The following is a 26,929-nucleotide window of genomic DNA, read 5'->3' as shown; positions in this document are numbered from 1 at the left end:
TCGGTGTGCGGCGCAGGGCTGCGACAAGCCCATCGGGGAGGCGGGCACGCAGGAGGTGGTGAGGTGGGACGGGGAGGGAGGCGGGGAGGGAGGGGGCGGCGGCGTCACAGTCCGTCACTCGGCGGAAAACACTGTATGGGGAAAAGAAACGATTAACAGGAGAGAGGCCGCGGGGGCAGGATTCTCTGGCCCGACATGGCTGCCGAGGGGGAGCAGCCGAGCGTGGCGGCTGCCAGCGCGGAGCTCGGCGAGCCTCAGTACTTGCGGCAGGTCCGGCACATCCTGCAGCATGGCTACAAGAAGGAGGATCGCACTGGCACCGGCACCCTCTCCGTCTTCGGCATGCAGGCGCGGTACAGCCTGAGAGGTCGGCACCGCCGGAACCCGCGATCCCCGCCCTGGCCCCTTCCCCCTGAGCGGCGCGGCCCCCGCGGTCGCTGCTCTGCGCCGTGCGGAAGGGACGCCGTCTGCTTCCCCAGGGCCGCCACGCTCCCGCCCGCTGAGAGCGAGGCCTCTCTCCTCTCAGGGCCGCGGCTGCGACCCCGTGCAGAGGCCTGGGGAGCCGTTTACGTCTGTCCTGTTGTTACCGAAATGTTTAACAGGAAAGCGCTCTCTGAACCGGTTTGATAGTTCAGAAAGCCGATACTAGCTTATTGCAGCGCCGGGTGCATGGGTGAGCTCTCCTTCCAGCCTGTGCTCTGAGAAGTTAAAGAACGCTCCTTAAACAATACAGAAAAATGAAAGACCCGCCTGTCCATTATTCGGGCAATACAGAGCGACGTTTAACATGATTTGGGTGGAGAGTTGCCTCATCTACGTTTAGCATGTACTTCTTGTAGTCATTATCATTTTGAGGGCCGTCAAAGGAGCGTTAATTTCATTAATTTCACGGTTAATGAGGCAGTTATCTCATTGCGAGCTGTGGCCTTGCTGAAACTTTTGAAATCGTTTGTCTGCTCAGTCCCTCAGCCGTTGCTTTGGCTCATTTCAAAAGTCGCGCGCACCGCGACGCAGGCAACTTTTAAATACTTTTAACCCTTTACTTGGAACTCTCTCATCGTTCACTGCTCAATCGATCACCGATCGTGCTTGTATGAAATGGCAAATGATAGGGATTTGGGGGGAGGAAGGTGTATATAAATGAGGAAGACTCCAAACCTAAGGAATTTAGGGAGGGGTCTGTGAATGGGAAATCTCTGGAGTCTGGTCTAGTTTTCCTGCTTTGGAAGTGGTTGCTTCATTAATTCTGACTACTCACATATACTCTTTTCAGTTGCTCTCTTTGATGCAATGACTTTCTATAAAGTCATTTTTGTACTGGCTTGAACTTGTCTATTAATAATTTGGAATTCCTTTTCGGTAGCTCTAGAAAGGATCTCTATTTGCCAGATCAGATTTTCCATTAATACTCTATTTTCCGAGGCCACTAGGCCTAGTAGCAAGAAACTTTGAAGTCTCCATCCAAATTCTACTGCTCTTAATCATCCAGGCTAAGAATTTTTATCTGATTTTCTGTCTCTTTTAATCTTGTCCTAATGTTTTGGTTTGATGGGACTCTATTTTCATGTAGGGCAAAGAGTCAAAAATCCTAAAGTTGCTTGATTGATCACTGAGCATGAGTGCAGGTGAGTAGTCCAATTCATGTCTGAGGTTACTCGAACTGAATATTTTGGTGATAAGTCATGCTGTTTGTAGTTGAAATTGGAGTTTAGTTGCTTGCAACTGTTTAATAGAGGCAATGTGAAATTCAAGACTGATATATTACCGGTCTTGATTTTTTTTGCCTTACTAATGTTGTGGATTTTTACCTTAATTTATGCACCACCCACTTTTCCTAACGTATTTCCAAAATCCCCATAATGGCTTAATACCACGTCCTAAATTTTCTTCTGAGCTTTAAGGGGCGGTTGTTACATTTCCAATGCGATTCTGCATTATACCTGTTACCTGCCTTCCTGATGCTGCCAAAGCAAAATGTAAGAAACCGTAATTGAATGTGTTTGATCTGGGCAGATGGTTTGATCTCAACCCTTTACCAAACACTGTTCTATTGTCTCCTGGTCTTCATAGCATAATGGAGCATAATTACACCATTGTCTATGCCTGTGCTGATCATCAAGACAGTATGGAATGTTTACGCTTGCTTCTGTGATTTTGTACCACTCCCGAAGTAAAGATATGCTGACTGATACGATGCCTCATAGAGTAGGCTGAACTGCACAGTTAGGGATTGGGATACAAACAGTTAAATACTAATTAAATTACACATTTTTCCAAATCCTTGTAGCAGACTCCAGATAAAATTTTCATAATTTTTGTTGCCCATTTCTATCTGAGCATGTCCTACTAATACCGGTGATACGAGAGCCCAGATCATTAATGTCACTCTGTTAGTTTTAGATGCAGTGGTCCACATGGTTTGACTGTCCATTCTGGAGAGTGAGCTAGCTTGATCCTGCTGGAGTGAATTCAGAGTTATGCCTTTGAGTTTTACCACAATGTATGTTGTGAGCAGGATCTGGAATGGCCTCTTCCACTTTTCCTTCAGGGATTCATCTTTTTAAGTCTTCAGGTAGAGCCAGTGTCCAGGCTGATGCATATATCGCAGCATCCAGAATCAGTGGTGTACACAACACTACATACCTGTGAAGAGAGGACAAAACTTTCACCAAAGATATGACATATTCTTTAAGATACTGATTTCCTAGCATTCCTGCGTCCATATTTGCTGTGATGGAGTGATAAGGTTTACTATATAAAATCTCAAGCAGACTAATTTTTTTCCTTGGACCTTGGCTGAATATGTACTCACAATGCTAACAGGAGCACTTCTGGCCACTTCATTTGGACTTCTGGACAAATTTTACTCATTTGTCTTTTGAGACTGATTCATCCTTTTTACTTTACCACTTGACTGTGGTCTCCATAGGGTATTTAAATCTCATTTTATACCCACAGCCTTGACAATACTGTGAACCACTTCTGCTACAAAGTGGGAGCCTCTGTCAAATCATGGTATTATTTCTAGTAGTATTTCTAGTAGAATTTTTACCACTCCCTAGCTTTGTTGGTGCGACAGGGAAAGGCCTCTAGCCATCCTGAAAAAGTGTCTATGATTACTAAAAGATATGTGTACCCATTTTACCATGGTAATTCTGAAAAATCTACTTGCCAACAGTCTCCTGGACTAGTCAGTTTCTTCATAATTCTTGGTGGAGGTCTTTGAGGCAAATAGGGGTTATTTCAGAGACATATTTCACATTTCTTCAGAATGTTTTTAGACATCCCTGTCATTCTTACACTCAGGACCTGAACTTTTAAGGCTTCAATTATTGTCTGAATTCCCCAGTGACTTCTTTATGCTTCTGGGTGATAGATTCTCCTATCATCTCTTGAGGGACAGTTACTTGATTTAGCAGGGTAATCCACCATCCCTCCTGGTTCTTTTGGGCTTTTAGAAGTTTGCCTGATTTATCATTTTCTGGACTGTATTTTAGTAGTGGCAGCCCTATGTCATGTTATCTTGCTAGTACTATTAACAGCATCTGTCCTCTGACTGCTTAACAATTCTCTGATTCTTCTCTGACAGCCTATTCCAAATATTTCTTGGAGTATCTGCCAGTTGGTGGGCCTTGCAGTGCATTATTGTCACCTGTTTCAGCAGATTGATCTCTTGTAACAGCACCTATATCAGGGGTCCACACTTAACAGGTGAGCCTTGCAAGTTTAAAAGTCCTCTTTCTTTCCAAATGGCCCCATGAGCGTGCATGATCCTGAGTATAAATTTTGAATCAGTCCAAACTTTAACTATTTTCCTTTGTGAAAGCTCCAAGGCCCCCAGCAAGGCTATTAACTCTGCCTTTTGTTCTTGTGTGTTGTAGGTAGGGTTTTAGCTTGTATAACCTCAGTTTATGTTACTACAGCATATCCAGATTTCCATTCTCCTCTTTCCATAAAGCTACTGCCATCAACAAGTAAGTCCCATTCTGCATTTTGTAATGGAACATCCTTCAAGTCTACTATAGAAAAAGAAATCTAGATAAGACAATTCTAGAGAAACCTGATGTCTGATATCAAAAGGACATCAGACCTTTCTCTCAACTTACACAATTTGGAACTGGGAAGCGGGTATTAACCCATCAATTTCTCTATATGCCTGACTGCCCTGTGCCATCACTAGGGAGAGATACTCTTAGTAAGCTCAATGCACAAATTAGTTTTGACAAAGGGAAAATTCAAGTGCATACTCCTGAAGATAAGCCCTTGGAGGCCCGAGTGTTTATGTTGCAGGATTAAGAAGAATCATCAGAGATCCCAGAAGTGGAAAATGCAGTGACTCCCCTGTTTGGGCTGCAAGAATCCCAGAGTCGTCATGGGCAGCACAACTGGTAGCAGTTCCACTGAGACCGGGTGCCAGAGTGGTAAGACAAAAGCAATACCTGATTAAGGTTAGAAGCTTAGAAGGGGTTGGAACTGATTTATTGCCAAGAGTGATCTAAAGAGTGATCCCACTTGAAATCAGTAGCCAGGAACTGTAAGCTTTCAAATGGGAGAATTGCCACAAGGATTCAGAAATAGCCCTATGATTTTTGGGAATCAGACAGCCAAAGAAGTAGAGGAATGGCGAAAGAATCATGAAGAGAACAGAGTGTTGCAGTATGTGGATGACAGACTACTAGCTGCCAATACCAAGGAAGCTATTCTGGATGGTGTCGCCTATGGATCATGAATTTTGGACTGAGACAAACCATTGTATGAAGCTGTACAGGGAGAAGGAAATCTTTTAGTGTGGACTTTAGGAACATAGAAGTGCTTTCACTATTTGAAATAGGCTTAGATGAGAGCTCCAGCTTTAGGGCTCCCAAATGTTTGGACTGGAGAAATCGTTTGAACTGTTAATACATGAAAAATTACAAGTTGCCTGGGGAGTGTTTACTCAGAAGCTGGGATCTGGGAAAAGACCAGCAGAATATTTTTTCAAATGATTGGACAAAGTTAATAAGGGATGGCCTGCCTCCCTAAGAGCTTTTGCTGCTGCCACTGTGCTCATGATTCAAAAGGCCCTAAAACTGACAGCAGGGCAAAAATTGACTGTTTGTACCACATGCAGTCACCACAGTTTTGGAACAAAAGGGTGGTCATTGGTTATCCTCCAGTTGAATGTTGAAGTATCAAGCTGTTTTACTGGAACAAGATGATTTTGAACTTAAAGTAACCTCTGCACTATAATCCAGCTATGTTTTTAGATCCTCAGAGGATCTAAAGAGGAATACAACATAGTTATTTGCAAACTACAGAACAAGTGTACTCCAGCCAAGTAGATCTGAAGGATATTCCGTTAGAAAATGCTGAATAGGACTTACTTGTTGATGGTTATAGCTTTATGGAAAAAGGAGAATGGAAAGCTAGATGCACTGTAGTAACACAACTGAGGTTATAGAAGCTAAAGCCTTACCATCAACACAAAAGGCTTTGTTGTTGATATCCTTGTTATAATCATAAGCATGGAATGCATCGACAGATTAATTGAAAGGATAATATGGAAGTGGTCAGAATTAATGAAGCAACTACTTCTGAAGAGGGGAAATGATACTAGACTTCAGAGATTTCTCTTTTGTAAACCCGTCCTCAGATTCCATAGATTTCTACTCCTCTTCATTTATTGACCCCAAATCTCTATCCTCATTTATGATTTCATACAAGCACGATTGGGACTTTGAGCTGAGCGATGAATGATGAGAGAATTGCAAGCAAGGGGTTAAAAGTATTTAAAAGCGCCAGTGCCTCTTTATCTGTTGTTCAGACACTTGCAGGATCTGAAAAAGCAGCCAGAGTAAGAGCTGAGGGAAGTAGTCTTAAAGAAGCCTTAAGGTGGCAAGGCAGTTATGTTTCGGCTGTAAATTGTAGGATGGAGCAGATAACTTAGAGTTTCAGCAAGGCCACAGTGTCCAAAGTGAGATCATTGGTTCATTTCTCTGTAAGGTATGTAAGGAGTGTTGTTTCCTTTTTCAGCACGCACGTTAGGTGAAGCAATCCCCTGTGCACTTGATGCTGCAATGAACTATTGTTGGCTTTCTAAACTGTAAAGCTTGCAGAATGCTTTCCTATTACAGATTTCAGTAACACTTTATCCCCATAGCACCAATAATAGACACTATTTGTTTGCTTAGACTGCCTTTACAAGTGTTTACCAAATATATAGATCTACTAAAAATTTTACGTTTTCATTCCCCAAATTTATTGTAACCAAGGGATCCATTGGGGATGCTTTCAAGTCTTCCTTCACCCTGTCCCATTTAATCTCTCATTCCAGCCCTTTTAATTCACTTTTCCTCTGTCTGTCTTTCCTGCGGAAAGCACCCTAATTAGAACCCACAGGGTTATGGTTTGAGAAGTTAATCCCCAGTCCTCAGGTCCTCATCTTTCTCCATTCTATCCACATTAACAACTCTTTTTTTGTTTTAACTTTCCCATTAACACTTTTTGCATTCTACAAAATAGCATATTAAACAGTTCCTACTAGCCTCGTCCTCTGCATCTAAATCAGCTAAAGCTCAGAAGTTCTACACTGACCTTTGTCATCCTAAACCAGTACATAAGCAAATGATATCTCTTAAACAATCTTCATATGTCTTTCTAGTAAATAACAAATCATTCACACGTGATACAAGTACAGTACTGGTTGGCACTTCCCATTTCCAAGTGAGTCTGAGGTCCATAAACATGCTTACTGCCAATTCATTAATATAATTCTGGAGATTTGTTCCCCTGCACATTAACAAAGCCTGTTGCAGTCTACCCCTGTAACTGCTGGCGTGTTCCTCTAGCCTCTGTTTACATTTTTGTACTTTAGTTCAATTTACTCTTATCTCTTTGCAAACTTTAATCACATCTATCAGATTTCTAACCAGTATTTAACAAATTATATGTGTTTATTATATTCTAAGTTAAATTCAACTTGAGGCCAGATTGATTTTTTTAAATCATTATTATTTTCCTCTCAGTAGGGTTAAATCCACATTCCTGTCAATTATCTTCTCTTTCTCTCTGGACTTCACAGCTCTTAATGATATGTTAACATCAACTCAAGGTTGTTGAACAAATCTTAGAAAATAATGACACACATTACCCACGTTTTTCCTTAACCTGGACACTGATTTCCTCACAAATATAACACTAGAGGGGGGTTAAAAGCCTTGATCACACATGCAGTGGCTGTAAAACATTTCACAGACACGCATTGGCTGTAAAAAACCAGGGAAGACAGCAGAGGGTAGGGTGGTGCACAGACAGGCTTTACAGGCACCTTCAGTTAGATTACTCACTGCAGCTAAAATTCCTCCTTGAGGTTTTCATATTAATTCTTGACCATTTCCAATTATTCCATTACATACCAATAATTCACTTTTCATGATCATCACAGTGGCCACCAATGTTTACAATACTCTGTCGATTTCTTCTCAGTTAATGGATCACCATCCCATTTGTTCCAATGCCTGGATATGCAACCTGGAGAAAATGTTTAGGGATGCCACCTTCAAGATTTCTCAGAGTTCATCTCCTGACCCAAGAATTGAACCCAACATGGGTCATGAAATAACAGATATGATTTCACCTTATTAGATGTGCTTAAATTTAACAAAATGTTGCATTAAGGACACAGAGTGGTTTGGCAGAAAATAAACCCCCTTGCGTTCTCACTCTCCTCACAGAGAGTTACGTGTGGCTAGGTTGAAATTCTAGGTGACGGCCAGTGTGTGTGTGATGATGAAAGATTTTAACCTCCCTCTAGTGTTATATTCTGAGTGATGCCCAATTTGCCACTCTCAGTCCAGTTGCCTTCGCCTTCTCTGAACTATCACAATTCTGGATACACTCACAGTGGGTTGCACCTTCAGTCAAGTCGTGCTCATGAACTAGCATGGCCACACTCTGGGGTTTAGTCACATTCAGTGAGAAACCCTGATGAGTGGCTACTTAAAAACTGCAGTTTTATTCGTGCAACAGTTATACAGATTATTACGGATTGCCAGAGATAGTGACTGCAAAAAAGGCACGTGCAGATAAAAGTGTTGTTAAGTGTAAAACATGTGACAAAATTATAGACAACACAGCCTGGCCATAAATGTTAGAGTAACTCCCTAGAGAGACTGCTGAACTTCCCATGGAAGCGTGAGTATAAGTCTTACCCAAGGCGTCCCTAGGAGAGGGGAAGAAAAGCTCAGCCTGTCAACTGATCCCAGGAGTTGCTTGTTCACAATGGTGTCTTCTCCCATATCCCCTCTTTAGCCACTTTTATACCCTTTTTAACCTTAAAGGTGGAGTTTGAGTGACTCTAGTCAGAAATATCTTTATTGTGACTGGTGTAAAATTCTCTCACCTTGCATATAAAGGGTTGGCTTATGAAAAATTAATTCAAGGAGGAGTGGTGGCACCTTGGAGGCAGGTAGCCTTTGGGATGGAGGTGTGTTTTGGTATTATAATGACATTATAATGAGCAAAGCTCACATAAAGGACAGCATTTTGTCAAGACTTGACAGACTGATGGCTCAGGGTATCAAATGTGCTGCTTCTCAGTTCTAGAGGACCATCTCATTCCCATGTATCAGCACAGAGCCTGGCTGCAGAGTCTCCTCTCCGCTCTGCTCCACTTTCCGTGGGGTTTTGCAGGGAATTGCTGTGTAGTGGATTCCTCACATACAGCTGCAGCAGCACCCCACTCTGAAAGCCTTTTGGTTTCATACCTTTCCTTAATTTGGGAACAATGCTGTTATTTTTAATCTAAGTTTTCTTTTCCAAGCCACTTCAGTAATTGTTTCACATTAGAAACATTAGTTTATTGTTAGTTTATTGCTTTATTGCAGTACCGGGTGCACGGGGAATTTCTCCTCCAAGCATGCACTCTGGGAATTGAAGGAACACTCCTTACACTTTTATCAGAAAAATGGACAACTAGCCTGTCCATTACTTGGGCAATACAGTGACACTTAACATGATTTGGATGGAGTGTTGAGGAACGTAATCATCTATGTTTAGCATGGACTCATTTTTAGGGGTGTCAAAGGGGTGTGATCTGCAATATCAGTTTAACCGTTATGAAGCAATTGTCTCATTTCCAGCACTGTGGCCTTGCTGAAGCTGTTCTGTACACTGGATCCCTTGGCCTGTTGCCAAAATATGACTTTTCCTACTTTGAGGCTCCCTCCATTGGCTGCTTCTCAGGCTGATTTCAAAGGCCTACCGCACGTGTCTGCACAACAGATAAGCAGGCACTGGCACTGGCACTTTTAAACACTTTTAACTCTTTGCTTGCAATTCAACATTCACCACTCAAAGTCCCAGTCATGCTTGTATGAAATAGTAAATGAGGACAGGGGGAGGTCTATAAATGAGCAAGGGTAGAAATCTAAGGAATCTGAGGAGATGGTCTATAAATGAAAAGGGATCTACAAATGAGATCACTTTTTTCTGGTATCACTGTCAGCTCTTTTGCCCTCTTCCTACCTTCTAGCCTACAGCAGCTCAGTCCCTTGCCTCCCTCAGCCCAATAGCCAGGCCTGGCCTGGTCCCATAGCTGTTACCTGGTGAAAAACTGGATAACATCTTGAGATGGTTTGTCCTGGACCTTTCTGCCGTTCAAGCTGTCATGGGTTTGTGTGGAGCCACTTCTGGGAAGGAGGAAGGGACTGTAAATATGGCGTCTGTAAGAAATGGCGCGAGGAAGGGGCTGTAAAGATGGCTCCTGTAAGAAGTGGCAGGAAACTTTGCCCGCTCTAAGTCACGCCCACTTCTGGGGCTGAGCCAACGCGCACCTCCACAATCAGTTTTAAGGAGGAGCTGGAAGAGGAGAGTCCTTCCTTTCTGGGAGGTGGTGGAAGTTGTTGGAGGAGAGAGAGAGAAGTGACCACATGGACCCCAAGGAAGGTGGGAATGTATGGAGGGGTGAGCAAGAGGCTGTGTGGTGCTTTGTCGCCAGCTGGGCCTGAACCATGACACAAGCATAGTAGGAAGGTTGGTTTGTGAGACAGATTTGCCAGGAGTTTTATGTTAAGCCTCCACTTTCCGTTGATAATGCCTATACATACATCTATATGCTGCGCTGTGGCATCTTCATGGCAGTTTGTCCAGGTCACCACAGATAATTAATTTTCTTCCCACTGTTAAGACAAATAAATGTCAAATTGTTGTCTTCCTTGATCTGACTACGAGAATGACACATCCTTTCTCAGCTCCTTATTTCATATCCAAAGCTCTGAATATCCGACGGTATCTCCCTATGTGGAGAACAACCTAAGTTGGATTACCTTGACAAATTGCTAGTCACCTCTGACACTCTGAAACTCTTTTTCAGATCAATTTCCACTGCTAACAACAAAGAGGGTATTCTGGAAAGGAGTACTGGAGGAGCTGCTGTGGTTCATCAAGGTTGGGTATTTGAATGTCTGTCTGAGTGGTGTGCATGCGAGTGATATTGACAGGACAAACTAGTATGGTGTGGATTAAGGAATTTGATGTAAGTGCAGATGAGTCTGTTCATGCCACAAAACAGGCGTGCAACTACATAATATTTTGACTACACCTGGAAGACCATTAATTTCAAGGCATTCTTTACATGTTACTGGAGACTATTGCATTGTTAACAATTCAGAAGAGTTATTCTTCTGTTTCTTTTTAAAGGAAGTAGTCTGAACTAGTGAGAGCTTTCCCTGGTTTGACTACATGCCACAGTTATAAAGCCTAGTACAGTCTCTTTTATTAGCATTGAATAAGAAATAGTAATATGAAGTAGATTGTAGGCGATTTAATGATCTGGTTTTTAATATTGAGATAGCTTGACTTGAACAGATCAAGCACTGCAGAGCCACAGTGAAACTAGACTGATGTAAACACTAGGCTTTTTAGTAGCAAAACCCTGAGATCTAATAGAATTAATAACTGCAGTGAGACTATTAAAACTCAATGGTAGATAACACATTTATGATGTAAGTGTTGCTTTTTAATGTTGTGACATTGTGCAGGTATGGGAAAGTCTGCTTCGCCATTTGCTGGAGAGCAGGACTCAAGTACACATTCATTTTTTTAAGTATCTTTTTTCAAATATAAAAGACTAGACACCCCCAAAACAGAACACTTTCAATATTGGATTTGTGAGTGTGCTGATTTCGACGTGTTGCAGAGGTCTGTGAGAGTTCTCTGAAACATTTTGTCATATTTGTCATTTTTTGTCCTTCCAATAAAAGGATTTTTAAGACGTTAAGCTCATTGTACATGACTTGGCAAAGAAAATGCCTAGGATGTACATTTTTTGTTTGTCTACTTTTATCCATCTGTAAAGCAAATTCTTATTCTCTGCAAATATATGTATGAAATGATACAGTACAGTTGAGTACAGTAGTTTGAGACTGTACTGTTTGTGCATTCACAAAGTTAGAAGAATCCTGAATTAAGTAATAGCAGCATGGCACTTCAGATTTCATTATAGTGTGTTGCATGTAAGTTTTATTCTGTCCATGTGCAAGAGCTTCATCCAGTACATTAATATTCTATGATCTGACTATCTTTTATAAGTGCAGAAATACTGTAGACTAACAAAGCTTCATACATATCCTCTGTAGATTTCTTACTGTCTATGTTTTGTAGGGTTCTACAAATGCCAAAGAGCTCTCTGCAAAGGGCGTGAAGATTTGGGATGCTAATGGATCACGTGAGTTCCTGGATAAGCAGGGTTTCAGCACCAGAGAGGAGGGAGATTTGGGACCAGTTTATGGTTTCCAGTGGAGGCATTTTGGAGCAGAATACAAAGATATGCACACAGGTAATCACATACAAGTACAATCTTGATTTCTTAGTGAGATCAATATGATACCTCACTTCCAGAATACCAAGGCAGGGTCCTAATTTCCATGATATAATTGTGCTGGCAAGAACTGATGTTAGTACACTACATTCATTGTAGGCTGTGGAACAGAGAGATTTTTCCATTCTGCAGCTGGAACAAAGTAGGATATATCTATGGCTGATGATCACAGAATCATCTTGGTTGGAAGAGATCATTGAGTCCAACCACTAACCTAACACTGCCAAGCCCATCACTAAATCACGTCCCTCAGCACCTCATCTAAGCATCTTTTAAATATCTCTAAGGATGGTGACTCCACCACCTCCCTGGGCAGCCTGTTCTAGTGTCTAACAACCTTCTCAGTTTCTGGACATGCTCCTGCACCTCAATGCTCTTCTTGTAGTGAGGGGCCCAAAGCTGGACACAGCACTCAATATGTGGCCTCACCAGTGCCAAGTACAGGGAGACAATTACTGCCCTGGCCCTGCTGACAACATTCTAATACAAACCAGGATGCCTTTGGCTTTCTCGGCCACTTGGACACACTGCTGGCTCTTGTTCAGCCAGCTGTCAATCAACACCCTTAGGTCTTTTTCTGGTGGAAAGCTTTCCAGTTGTCCTTTGATACTGGGGACAGAGTAGCTCTAACAGATTATGTGATGCACTACTTGTTGGTATTCTCAGTGGAACTAGTTCGTTAAACTTAATCTGAAGTGTCTTGATGGCTCTTTTCTAAATCACTGAAAGGGAGGAAGTATAAAACATTTACAGGACTGTCATTAAAAAAAGAGTCATAAAAGATTGTCCCTATCTGATTGGTGTGATTTTTAACTCAGAATAACAACATGGTTAGTTATGTTTTTTCCTCTTGTGGGTTTTTTTTTTTTTTGTCAACACAGTCTCAAATTTTACATTAGTTACAGATAGTAGACTTAGTATTACCATGTTGACTGCTGGCAGAATACAGTTTTGTGCTAGCACAAGTGATGCAAATGGTGAACTGACATGTCAGAAAACTTAATAAAATATTTCAGCATTCTTGAACTTCAAAGATCTGAGGCATAACATAGTTTGGAAAAAAATGAACAAGATAAATTCCCATAAGTTTCATTACTAATAGATTTCCTTAAAATGCATTACTAATGGATAAGTAATTAACTTCAAGAACTAACACAACTATTTGAAAAGGCTTCTGGCTCAATATTGCTGGCAGAAGGATTCCCTGAGGTCCTAATTATCTATTACTACCTTGTTTGCCAGCTTGAGTCTCCCTTTAACCATAATTTGGTGTTGGTTTGGAGGAAGAGTTATTAGAAGTTAGTTACCAGCCGTGCTGATTCACTGACATGAGTCAGAACAATGAGTAACAAGTAATGACTCTTTTGTTCTGGAATCCATTCTAATGTTCAATTAATTCCAGTGAATTTCTTATATAACTGGTATTAAGCCGACAAATCGGCCTGTGAGCATCATTGGGTGTAATGTAATATCCTGTGCCATACACCATTGATTTCCCTTCTGGTACTAAATGCAATGGAAATTTATTTTTCATACATGACCTTGTGGGTGCTTAAGTGCTAGACAGATGCACTTCTCTGTGAAAAGCTGTTACTGGTTTGGGCATATATTTTTGTTTTTTTGAAGAAGAAAGACTGTAGTATGCCAGTTTAACATCTAGAAAGTCACCTTAATCCAGAAATGCAATGAGCAAACAAATGCTATTAAAAACTAGTTTAATGACTAGATGATAGTATCTTGTCCGTTCCAGTACTGCTTTTGTCCTATTTAGGTAACCTTTCATCATTAATGTAGTGTTTATGCAGACTTATTTGGCATTAAAAAATGTAAGGTTGTTTTAATAAAGTTTTTTATAAAGGTTTTAATAAAGTGCTCTAAATAGGAATGGTCCTATTTCAGTGGGTGTTAAAAGTACACAAAAGAGATGGGAGAAGGTATGAAAATACCATCATGAGAATTTCACAAGCCTTGGTCCTCAAGAAGGCCAAGAACAGCCTGCGTTTGGAGGGTGACAATTTAATCACTTTCAAAGTTACAATCAAATCTTCAAAGGTTGTCCTTTGGGTCAGTGGGGTGTGAGTTGGGCTTAAAAAAATGATCATGACTTGAATCTGTCTTGGATTTTATTTGGTGTCTTTCTTCAGATTACTCCAACCAAGGAATTGACCAGTTGCAGAAAGTGATTGAAATGATCAAAACCAATCCAGATGACAGAAGAATCATTATGTGTGCTTGGAATCCCAAAGGTATTGAACAGCAAACGGCAAGTGAATGCAGTTGCACATTATCTTACTGTATGCTGAACTATGTTCTAACCTTTTCAAGTCAGTGCTATCTGATGTTCTTGCTTATTCTTTATAAAACTTCCAGGAATGCAGTAAAAATGGCCAGGGGTGATGTCATGGTTTGATATGACAGCCTTTTCTGGTAAGGCGGAAGGGGCTGTAAAGATGGATCCTGTAAGAAGTTGCTTGAAACTCTCCCCAGCTGTGAGCCAGACCCACTTCTGGGGCTGAGCCAATTAGACACCTCCACGATCACTTTTTAAGAAGCCAGAAGAGGAGACTTCTTCCTGTTTCTTCTTCCTGTTTCTTCCTTCTTCTGTCCCTTCTTTTTCTCTTGGTTGGTGGTGGTGCATGGAGTGGGAAGAGAGGGAGAAGCAACCATGTGGACTCCAAGGTCAGTGAGGGAAGAGACAAGGTGGTGTGCTGGAGCAGAGACTCCCCTGCATTCTGTGGAGAGAACAGATGAAGCAGAGATTTGTTTGCATTTCTTTAAAGACCCTACATTAGAGGAAGAGACTCATTTTGATAAAAACCCGAGCCAGTGGCAGTGATTCACTTCATTAAAGACCCCGTGACAGAGGCAGTGACTATGGCTAGAGGAGGCCGTGTCCCGAGGGAGGGACTCTGCAACTACAGAAACTGCAACCGTGGCAAAGAATCCACACCAGAGATATTCACCAAGGACTGCGTCCCATGTGAGGGACCCTATATCAGCAGAAGCCGCAGCTGCTGGGAACAACCCACACCAGAGAAGTTTGTTAAGGACTGTGTTCCGGGGGAGGAACCCCGTGTTGGAGCAGGGGAAGAATGCCAGGAGTCGTCCTCATCTGAGAAGACAGAAGCAGCAGAGCCCATCTGTGAGGGACTGACCACATCCCCCATTCCCTGCCCACCTGAGCCATTGAGGGGGGAGGAGGTAGAGATATGGGGAGCAGTGAGCTGGGCCTGGGAAGACAGGAGAGATGGGGGAGGGAGATCTTAAAGTGCTGGTCGTCATCTTACTCCCTTTTTGCTTTTTGTTCTGTTTCTTGTAGGTAGTAGAATATTCTTTCCTACTTTCCTCTTTAAGTCGAGTACTGGACTCTGTTTCGCATGGAACTGTTATTGGCAGCGAGCCCTCCCTGCCCTTGTCTCCATCCACAACAACCTTGCTTATCTTTTTCCTCCCATTTCGCTGAGGCCTCCGCCGTCCTAACAAGGGTGGGGGTGGATGGGGGCACCGAGTGAGAGACTGTCATGGTGATTCTTTGCTAAGTGGGCCAAACCACAACAGGTGATAAGATTGATTCTCCTTAATTGTCATGTTCAGACCTCAAAAATTTTGAACCATTACTTCAGAGTTCTTCTCTCCAGGTTAAAGTAAGGAATATACCTGGCTACCAAGGTCTTTGACATAAGATCTCTGTTCAAAGACAGCAACTCTTATACGATTAAAAAGCAAAACCAGAAGAGAGTACTCCAAAGCACTGAGTCTGTTTTTAAGCCATATAATAAATTGTAAATTTAATAAAAACCTTAAAACTAGAGGACAAAAATTCTTTGTGTTGTAATCATCTTCCTGAGCATAAATTGCCTAGATATCCATTCATTTTGTGGGACTTCTTAAAGATAGTGCCAGAGAATGTTTAATTTCACCAGCGTTAGATCCGTGCACAAAAGAAATCATCCAGCATTTTTCACTCTTATTTCTGAAAGGAGGTAACCACATGCTGTTTCTGTTATTTTTAAGGTTAAACATTCTCAGATATCAGGACATACATCATTAAAGTTTTCCTTACCGGTCTGTAATTGCACTATCTGCACTTTTAAGTACAGATAAACACTCAAAAGGTCTTTTATTTTCTGGTTATTATTTTTTTTATTGATCATGACTTTTATATCTCAACAAGCAGTAAAGGCATCTTGCAATGGGAAGAGAGTAAGAGGAAGCAGTTGAAAGTCATTTTAGGATACATGCTTAATTTTATTCTTAATGTCTTCCTTTAGGGAAATCAACTGTCTCACCAAGGTGAGTAAAACTAAACTGCTGGGCAGCTCTATTATTCGTAGCCAAGCACAGTCCAGGAGATTCCTGTAGTGTGTTGATGGCAACTTCCTGTCACAGGTGATTGAGGAGCCAGCAAGGAGGAGTGTGCTGCTGGACTTTGTGCTGACAAATAAAGAAGGTCTGGTTGGGGATGTGAAGGTTGGAGGCAACCTTCGCTGCAGTGACTATGACATACTGGAGTTCAAGATCCTGTATGGAAGAATCAGGGCAGCAAGCAAAATTGTGACCCTGGACTTTGGGAGAGCTGACCTTGGCCTCTTCAAAGACCTGCTTGGAGGAATCTCTTGGGCTAGGATTCTATGAGGTAGGGGTGCCCAAGAGATCTGGTCAGTCTTCAAGCACCACTTCCTCCAAGCCCAGGACTGGTGTGTCCTCACGAGTGAAAAATCAGGAAAAGGAGGTAAGAGGCCTACATGGACAAACAAGTTGCTACTGGAAAGCTCAAGGGGAAGAAAGAAGTCAGTGGAAGGTGGAAAAAGGGCCTGGTTGCTTGGGAAGAGTATAGGAATGTTGCCAGAGCATGTAGGGATGAAACTAGGAAGGTTAAAGCCTTTTTGAAATTTAATCTGTCACGGAAAGTAAAGGAAAACAAGGAGTTCTTCAAGTACAGAAGCTGAAAAGGGAAGATTAGAGAGAAGGTGAGTCCACTGCTGAATGAGAAGGGTGCCCTGGAGATGAAAAATGCAGAGTATGCTAAACTACTGAACACCTTTGCTTCACTCTTTGCAGCCAAGGCTGGCCCTTGGTCAGCCCAGTCCCTGGAGGATGGAAAGAAAGTCTGGAAAATGGAAGACCTTCTTTTGCTAGAGGAAGATGAGGTCAGAGACCTGTTAGACAACCTGGACACCCATAAATCTATGGGTCCTGATGGCATGCACCCACAAGTGCTGAGAGAGCTGGCTGATGTTATTGCTAGGCTGCTGCCAATCATTTTTGAAAAATCGTTGAGCACAGGTGAGGTGCCTGAGGACTGGAGAAAGGCCAGTGTCCCTCCAGTCTTCAAAAAGGGCAAGAAGGACGACCCAGGAAACTACAGGCTTGTCAGCCTTACCTCCATCCCTGGAAAGGTGACGGAACAACTCATCCTGGATACTGTCTCAATACACACGAAAGAAAAGATGGTTGTCAAGGGGACTCAACACAGATTCACCAAGAGGAAATCCTGCTTGACCAACCTGATAGCTTTCTATGAGAGTATAATGGGCTGGCTAGATAAGAGAAGAGCAGTGGATGTCATCTACCGTGATTTCTGCAAAGCTTTTGACATTGTCTCCCATAACATCCTCATCAGAAAGCACAGGCAGTGTGGCTTGGATGAGTGGACAGTGAGGTGGATTGAGAGCTGGCTGAATGACAGAGCCCAGAGGGTGGGGATCAATGGCACAGAATCGAGTTGGAGGCCTGTGGCCAGTGGAGTTCCACAGGGATCAGTTCTGGGGCCAGTCTTGTTCAACATCTTCATCAACGACCTGGATGAGGGGACAGAGTGTACCCTCAGCAAGTTCACTGATGACACCAAACTGGGAGGAATGTCTGATTCCCCAGAAGGCTGTGCTGCCATTCAGTGGGATCTTGGCCAGCTTGAGTTGGGCAGAGAGGATCTCGACCAGGTTGAGTTGGGCAGAGAGGAACCTCATGAGGTTCAACAAGGGCAAGTGCAGAGTCCTGAACCTGGGAAGGAACAACCCCATGTGCCAGTACAGGCTGGGGATTGACCTGCTGGAGAGCAGCTCTGCAGAGAGAGACCTGGGAGTTCTGGGTGATAATAAGCTAAACATGAGCCAGCAATGTGCCCTTGTGGCCAAGAAGGCCAATGGCATTCTGGGATGCATCAAGAAGAGTGTGGTCAGCAGGTCATGGAAGGTTTTTCTTCCCTTCTACTCTGCCCTGGTGAGGCCTCATCTGGAGTCCTGTGTCCAGTTCTGGGCTCCTCAGCTCAAGAGGAATAGAGAACTGTGGAATACTTACTGATGTGACTTGGAAAAGAAAACTTAGATTAAAAATAACAGCATTGTTCCCAAATTAAGGAAAGGTATGAAACCAAAAGGCTTTCAGAGTGGGGTGCTGCTGCAGCTGTATGTGAGGAACCCACTACGCAGCAATTCCCTGCAAAACCCCACGGAAAGTGGAGCAGAGCGGAGAGGAGACTCTGCAGCCAGGCTCTGTGCTGATACATGGGAATGAGATGGTCCTCTAGAACTGAGAAGCAGCACATTTGATACCCTGAGCCATCAGTCTGTCAAGTCTTGACAAAATGCTGTCCTTTATGTGAGCTTTGCTCATTATAATGTCATTATAATACCAAAACACACCTCCATCCCAAAGGCTACCTGCCTCCAAGGTGCCACCACTCCTCCTTGAATTAATTTTTCATAAGCCAACCCTTTATATGCAAGGTGAGAGAATTTTACACCAGTCACAATAAAGGTATTTCTGACTAGAGTCACTCAAACTCCACCTTTAAGGTTAAAAAGGGTATAAAAGTGGCTAAAGAGGGGATATGGGAGAAGACACCATTGTGAACAAGCAACTCCTGGGATCAGTTGACAGGCTGAGCTTTTCTTCCCGTCTCCTAGGGACGCCTTGGGTAAGACTTATACTCACGCTTCCATGGGAAGTTCAGCAGTCTCTCTAGGGAGTTACTCTAACATTTATGGCCAGGCTGTGTTGTCTATAATTTTGTCACATGTTTTACACTTAACAACACTTTTATCTGCACGTGCCTTTTTTGCAGTCACTATCTCTGGCAATCCGTAATAATCTGTATAACTGTTGCATGAATAAAACTGCAGTGTTTAAGTAGCCACTCATCAGGGTTTCTCACTGAATGTGACAGAGTGTGGCCATGCTAGTTCATGAGCACGACTTGACTGAAGGTGCAACCCACTGTGAGTGTATCCAGAATTGTGATAGTTCAGAGAAGGCGAAGGCAACTGGAGTGAGAGTGGCAAATTGGGCATCACTCAGAATTTAAACCTATCCACACCTAATGTCCCACCTCAGTGATGAGAGTTAGAACGGAATGGGGTTTATTTTCTCTGAAACCGCTCTGACCACTTAAGGTGACAAGAACTTCCCTAAGGAAACACATGTGGGACCTGGGGCTGTTTAGCCTGGAGAAGACTGCCAGGGGACCTCGTCAACTTATTTTTAAGTACCTAAAGAGTAATGTCAGGAGGATGGGGTAAGGCTTTATTCTGTTGTGTCCAGCAACAAGACTAGAGGTAATGGACAAAAGCTGGAACACAAAAAGTTCCACTTAAACACAAGTGTTTTACTGTTAAGATGAGGGAGCCCTGGCACAGGTTGCCCAGAGAGATTGTGGAGTCTCCTCTAGAGGTTTTCAAAAACCCATCTATATGCGTTCCTGTGTGACCTGATCTAGGTGGACTTGCTTCTGCAGGGAGTTCAACTAGATGATCTCTAGAAGTACCTTCCAACTCCTACCATTCTGTGATTCTGTGATTATGGCATAAATCTGTAGAGTATCTGTTTATGATTTTTCTGATAATATAGCCCAGGAGACAACTTGTCATGACCCAGACACAATTGCTTAGGCAGTAGGTGCTTTTAAATGAGAAAAAGCAACAGAATGATCGTGCAGTTGGATTTTTGCCCTTTATTGTCTCTCATTAAATTCTTGTTCAGATTTTGTATCTTCTTCATCTATAACACACTGATGTTGCAATTTTCTTTTTCCCCTTTTTTCCCCCCTTGTTCCTCCTTCCTGTACTGCAATTCCTAGACATTTCTCTGATGGCTTTGCCTCCGTGCCATGCCCTTTGCCAGTTCTATGTTCTAAATGGTGAATTGTCTTGCCAACTCTATCAGAGGTCTGGAGATATGGGACTTGGAGTGCCTTTCAATATTGCCAGCTATTCACTGCTCACATACATGATTGCCCATGTCACAGGGCTAAAGGTAGGATATTTTGTGTTTTTTAATCATTGATTCCTATCTGAGATGTGTGTGATAAAAGATAAGGCTCTTCATGTGATGTCCAAGAAAATTGAATGAAAATGCTGTGTAAAATCTTGCTGAAATGTGTGTGTGAAAGGGCCCCAGGCGTTTATTTTGAATTGTCTCTGGGCAGTTAGGATCAGCAATGTTAAGAATTCTTCAATTCAGGTTAAAAAGACAGAAGATACTCCAGGTCTTTTTAATTGAACATATCAAAACTGACCTGTTCTACTAGTCTAATTCTTAGAAACCTGAACCAAGCACTTGTCCTTATGGCATAATGACCTAGAAGGGATTAAATTGTGTAGCATGTGTTTTTCATTGGAAGTGAACAGTAGCTCAGCGGCTGCTGTCAAGGTTCCAGTATGGATATTCTGCCCACAAAACTTCCAACTGTAATTTCAGCTGGGTATTTCTAAAATTTCCTGCTGTAGATGATTATGTTGAGTGGTAATATGTGCTCAAATAGCTACTGCCCTGACTCCAGAGCTGTATCCTGTAATTTGGCAGAGTAATTTAAATGCACCACAATCTTGTACAAGTAAAACACCCTTTTCTTTAGAGCATGTAAAAAATTATGGTAGCAAGGCCATTTAAGCCCGATCCTCCTCTACTAACAATGTGAAAGGGAACTTAAAAGGGAGGTAGGGATGAATCAGACCTGACAGCAATTGTAGACATACTTCAGAAATTAGGCCAAGGTGCTAGAAAAAGTCAAGTTTAACATTATGTCCTTGAAGCAGCTGTTGCTTCTCGGCTACTTCTCTTCTTACAGCTTTGGTGGCTTTTACCATATTGTATCTGAGGGCTGATCTACATTGGTCAGAGGCCAGTAAAATAGCCAATAAAATTTACTTGAGTTAAATTAGATTGCTCAGGGGCTTCTACGTTGCAGAAGCGGCTAGCTTGCAGAACCCAGCTGGATGCTTGGTAGGTAGATGCTTGCTTTGGGATTTAGCCCTTGACTGACACACAAACCACATTGTTTAGTAGTGGCTAAGACAACTAGTCTGAAAGCAGCTTTAACAAGTCCTACTTGTTAGTAGTGGAGTGGGACAGCTGAATGTCACTGCCACATCTTGCTAAGCAGATCAGTAGTGCTCCTTTCATTTACCAAAGCTATTATCTTAGCAGGATTTAAAGGAAACTTTTTTGGTATGTTAGTGGAAATTACGATATATTTGTCATTAATTATGCATTAGTCTGAGAAGATGATGTCCTTCAAAGCTTGCAGGGATGTCTTGATAATCCAATCCAATACAGAAGCTGCAATTCCACACTAGATGTAAGATGCTAGTGAATCAATAATGTAAGCATTCTAATGTTTTACTTTCTTGAAATGTGGTTATTTGAAAACCACATGTGTTCTCCTTTCTCTTTAGCCTGGAGAGTTCATACACACATTAGGAGATGCTCACATATATCTGAATCATGTGGAACCTCTGAAAGTTCAAGTAAGTACTTACTCTGTATTCTTCTGTCCTTTTGTCTTCCACATTCTTTATCCCATACAAAGTTGTCTTGGTATTATAAATATCCTTTTTGCAAATATTCATTTGTGTGGGTTTTCTTCTTGGTTCTAATCAGATTGCAAACAGAAATACAACACAAACATGACTGAAGTGTACATCAGTGTACTGCTGTAGAACCAAGTCAGAGATCCAGAATCTTGATTTCATTATTCCAAAACTTTCCAAAACCAGTCTGCCTAATACATACAAACACAAAATAAAATGTCTTTGTAGTGTATCAGAAAAGGATAACTTACTGGTTCACAGAATTAACCAGTATCACAATTTGGCTGAAAAAGTTTATATTTTCTTCAGGAAGTGCTTTGTTGCAGTATGAGCGCATCAGAATTTTATTTGATCAGGCTCAGGTCAGACTGAATGTCCTCACCATTTGTATGATCCAACACCATCCAGAGAACTAGCTATTTGTTTGGACCTGAATGTTCCTGTGAGGAGCTGCAGCACATCTGGGTTAAAATTTCCAATTTATTTTCCTCTGGAAGGAAGCTAACCTGTAACCACCAGAATTGCTCTGCGAACTGAAGATGCTTGCAAGGCATTTGGATGATCAGGGAATCTGCTTTAAAATTATGCAGCTGCTCCCTATCCAAATCCTGAGGTAGATTCCACCTAACTGTATTTTTTTCAGTATAAGTCATCTTGGGGAGGAGGGAAAATCTACACAGTATAATCTGAATTGAGATTAATGAGATCTAATTTATAATACAAATTCTCTGCTTTCAAGTATTAGCTTTAAACAATGAGCTTGCTTCTATTTCAGCTTCAAAGGGAGCCAAGACCTTTCCCCAAACTCAGAATTCTTCGTAAGGTTGAAGACATCAGTGACTTTAAGGCAGAAGACTTCCAGATTGAAGATTATAATCCTCATCCACCTATTAAAATGGAGATGGCTGTTTAATGCTATAAGATAGCTTCTATTAATGTGGAAATGTACCTATGCTACTTAGCTTTCTCTGTACTTGAAGTTAGGGGTTTTATATACTTTGAAAGACACATACTTTGTAATTGAAAAAGAGTTACATACTAACAGACTATCACTATCTTCAGTACTACACAGTAGTCAAGCAAGTCATTGCTATTCCTATTGTACTGTGCAGGTGGAAACCTGGTTAAATTGTTAGTGAGCTAGTTTTCTACATGTTTCAGTTACCAGTGGCCACTTCTGTTACCATTCAGTTGCTCCGTGTGAGTAGCAGTTGCTTACATGCTTTATTTAGTACTGATAACAAGATCTTTTATGTATGACAGAGGATTTCTTCAAGGTCAAAGAATCTTTGAAATGTTTTCTAAAGAGTGTATTTTAATAAAGTTTTTTTTTTAAAATCTCTGGATTATTTAAAATCTCGGCATATTTAATTGTAGTATTTGTTTACAGTTACTAGTAAATAAGAGTTGGAAAATGAAGGTAAGTCATGTTTTACTTTAGGATCTTGGAGGGCGAGATCTATCAAGGAAAACAAACTCAGACTTCCCAGGGTCTTCACAGATGAACCAGCAGGAAGACAAAAGGTCTTAATGGAGCCTTGACTGAAATGCAATCTCTGCATAACACTTCTGTATCAGCACTTTTTTAAATTCCCCAACGCTACATGAATGATGTATTTGATAGAAATCAATCAGACTTGTAGTTAAACAGAGGTTACCAGATAGTAATAATCTGTCATTTAAAACTAGATCCCATGAATGTGGGCTAATTGTGCAGTCTGGAACACTCAAAGTTAGTATTTGTAAGATCAGAGCATGTTAAAGATGACATAGCAGAATTCAGCTTCCATATCCCCTTCTCCTTGCAAGTTCTAGAGTAACTTCACTCCTTATAAAATTCCTGTTCAGGAATTCAGTTGTGACTAGATATATGGTTAATATTCAGATGTAGCATATTCGACACATATTTGAACACAAGGAGCAGTGCATAGGTGTCTTTTTATTAATTATAAAAATTAAATACAGCTCATAAACCGGTATCATTGTAAAACCATACAATTTAAGATACTTCTAAGAATTTAGTAAGCAGTGTGCTTTGATTCCATTCACTCAGGTGCCTGCATAAGACGCATTGCATCTGTCTTAAAGCAATTAGTTGTAATTTTTAATGAAGTCACTTTCAAAAGCGTATTTTGCATCAAAGTTATTTGCAGATCTCATTATACCAATCTTCATTATATTGATCACTTCATTATACTGATCAGTGATCTTCAGACTAAATGTTTTGTAGCGCAATGGCACGTGCTCAAAACATAGTTTTGTATTGTCTTTTCCTGACATTTAGCAAAATGGCACAAAAAGGATGTTACCTTCTGTTAGCACATCAGATGTAAATAGGCCACTGGTTATTAGAAGGGTTCTCGTCGGTATTTACTGTAGTCCATCTTTTTGAACAGATGTGGTGAGACTACATACTACTTCAGCTGAGATCACGTGGGAAACTCAGCAAATGGAAGGATCAAACCTAGCTCTTTCTGAGGCTGTGTTAAATGGACACTGAGTAGCCAACCTTTAGTTAAATATACCTGGGTCTTACCATCTTTCAAGTCACGGAACTCACAGATAGTAGCAGTAATGTTACTAGACCTAAAAGCCATGTCACATGCTCCTATTAAATTTCGTCTCAGCTCTACTGGTCTCATAAAGTCACCTAGTTCAGATACTCCAGGTGTCATCTGCATTAATCAGGCCTCCCAGCTGTAGGTTGTCAGCAACTTCTTACCCTGTGCCTACTTTCATAAGTTAAAGGCTCTTGAGTGTATTTGCAGTCCTCTGAAGTATAAGAGAACAGTTTAGGTTGCAGATTCACCTAGCAGTTCTGCCTACACTTGGCAAGTTAAGTTCCTTTTGCTGAAAACCACTTTATGTAACATGTCAGATGAGGTGGAACATGCAGGGCATTTTAGTGAGTGGAGACAGAGAGTGTGAGAAACAAAATGTTGGCCTTGGGACTTGACTAGTGGGAATGAGCAGTCTCAGTGATATTAACCAGGACAGGACTGTCCAACTTAGAGGAGAATGGGAACCATTTATTTCCTTTCATAAATTAAAGAGTGAGTCCCATCAGAAGGAAAATACATTAAAGAGAAAAATTAAGTGTGAGCTTTATGAAAGATGACAAATGGTTTGTTTGCACATAGGTGTATGGACATACACAGGATGCTTAAACAGACCAATATGTGTAGCAGTGGACAAGCTACTGCTTTCCAGTAGAGGAATTCACCACCACTTCACTGTTGCTCTTTGGCAGCACAATTTGCCACTGATAGCAGTTGTTAAAATGAAGCTTGTACCTTGAAATCCAAGAAGGTTTATGCTGCTCAGAAGATGTGAAAATGTAAAAAGCAGACCTTACACAGCAGACTTCAATGTGAATAAAAGCAAAAATACACATTTTAAATTAATAGATTGGAGAATTCTATGATTTCAAGCTAAAAATATGAATATGCAAAGAATCTGAATATACAGATAATCAAGAGGTACTCGAGGAATTCTGATTTGCAGAAGATGAAGGCTGTTTAGTGCTGTGAAGGTGACAAGTATGACTGCAGGCTGTATTCAGAGCGGTATCTTAGACAAAACACAAGTCATTGTTAGATCTTCTTGGGACATTGTGAGAGGAACATATGGGCCTACTGAGAGAAGGAGGCATTCTTGGACTTAGGTCCCAATGAGCAAGCTGTCCCAGCAGCTCCCCCTGTCCCTCACACAGCACAGCTGACAACTGAAAGAGCTGTACAGGTGACACTAAAAATCAGTTCTTTACCAGCTCTGCACATCCGTAGTGTTTGCATGTCCTTGCCATCTGCCCTGCTGAAAGCTACCCTTATTCTGCCTCACCATTTGGCCTTGAAGAGTTTCCTCTCTTCTGTTTTTCCTTCTCTGAATGCATCCTTATATCATTTCCCCAGTTCGCAAGGACAATTCAATGAACAGTGATAGCAAGGAAATTCCTTACCACTGTGCTCAAATACCAGCTCCCTCTATGTTTTAAATTGTTCAAGCCTTCAACCTGAGTCTTCATAAACCACATTGTTTCTGATGTGTTATGGTATGTTGTAAAATTTGCCATGCCAGAAAGAATATTAGTGGTCATGATAGATGAGAGGGCAGAAAAAAAGGAACTGTTTCTGAATTTTGAAACAAACATGACCTCGTCAGCCATCAGAATCCAGTCTGTTAATTAGCCTGACTGGGTGAGTTTGCGACCATACTCACTGGCATCTGTGAAGTGTGTGAATATGGAACGCAGCTCAGGTTTCAAGTACCTTTATCAAAACCACAAACTGTTCACTTTCACCTGCTTGAAGTTTAATCCACACTTCTCTGATTTCCCTTTGCAGCCCAAGTAGGTGGGCTTATAGACAAATGCGTGCTGTGACCACCATGAAGCAACATCTTTATTAAGAAAAAACCCCAACCACTATAGTCAACCAGTACTGAGTCTTTTATATAACTAACTGGCTTTCATGACTTTCAGATACTGGAATATAATCAAGTATAATTAAGCGCTGGTCTAATTCAAAGCGACCCCCAAATCCATACTAGAGAAAGGCAGTGCCCAGCACCAATGCATGGAAAGCCCTTTGGTGCAGCGTGACATGAAACAAAGAAAATAACAGCAGTGCATGCAAGCTTATGCTCAGAAATCACAAGTGTGACAGCTGAAGAAACTAATCAGACCAGCTCAGAGGGCGGGGAGAGAACAGATTTTCTCATTGCTGCTGCATTTTGCAGAGCCTTACTCTTGGCCACGAGGAGCACACACAAGTTTTCATTCACACTTCCCAGCCTGCAGCTGTCAATTTGGAGATAACTCAAGGTCTTAGCTTGTAGAAGCTGTTTAACTATCACCCCACTGTGGCAGTGTAAGGGAAAAAAAAAAGTTAAGACCTGAAGTCTCCCAAATTAACATATTACAAGAGCTGCTGGCAACTCATATGAAAACATTTGTACAGTATCTCTCCTATGTATCTCAATAGATCCAAACTATTTTAATGACTCCATTTAAATGGGAGACCACACGACAATTTGGACGAAGTCCAAGGATGTTGCCAAAATCAAAAATAATTAGTTTATACTTCTAATATTAAGAGCACTTCACCTGACATAATGAATCGAGGTACACTGAAAAAAAAATCACTGTGTGCCAAAGGTCATAGTTTTACTGGAATGAGTTGTTGGAAATTACTGTCCTTTAACTGGATGTTGAACCATCTAAGTGAAACTGAAGATGCCAAGTGAAAGTGAAGATGCCATGTGA

General features: G+C 41.6%; 1 protein-coding gene across 1 annotated transcript; it reads left to right on the top strand.

Moving 5' to 3' along the window:
- Positions 1-102: 102 nt before the first annotated feature.
- TYMS (thymidylate synthetase) lies at positions 103-22,971 on the top strand. Its single transcript, XM_061995647.1, has 7 exons — positions 103-367; positions 10,352-10,425; positions 11,641-11,815; positions 14,002-14,103; positions 19,935-20,110; positions 21,532-21,603; positions 22,442-22,971. The coding sequence occupies exons 1-7, from the start codon at positions 196-198 to the stop codon at positions 22,577-22,579; spliced, it is 909 nt and encodes a 302-aa protein (XP_061851631.1). The 5' UTR covers positions 103-195; the 3' UTR covers positions 22,580-22,971.
- The last annotated feature ends 3,958 nt before the right edge of the window (positions 22,972-26,929 follow it).

Source organism: Colius striatus, chromosome 4 (genome assembly GCF_028858725.1).
Source record: "Colius striatus isolate bColStr4 chromosome 4, bColStr4.1.hap1, whole genome shotgun sequence".
NCBI classification, from domain to species: domain Eukaryota; kingdom Metazoa; phylum Chordata; class Aves; order Coliiformes; family Coliidae; genus Colius; species Colius striatus.
The sequence above is the reverse complement of the archived record's forward strand: the minus strand, read 5'-3'. Positions and strand labels throughout refer to the sequence as shown.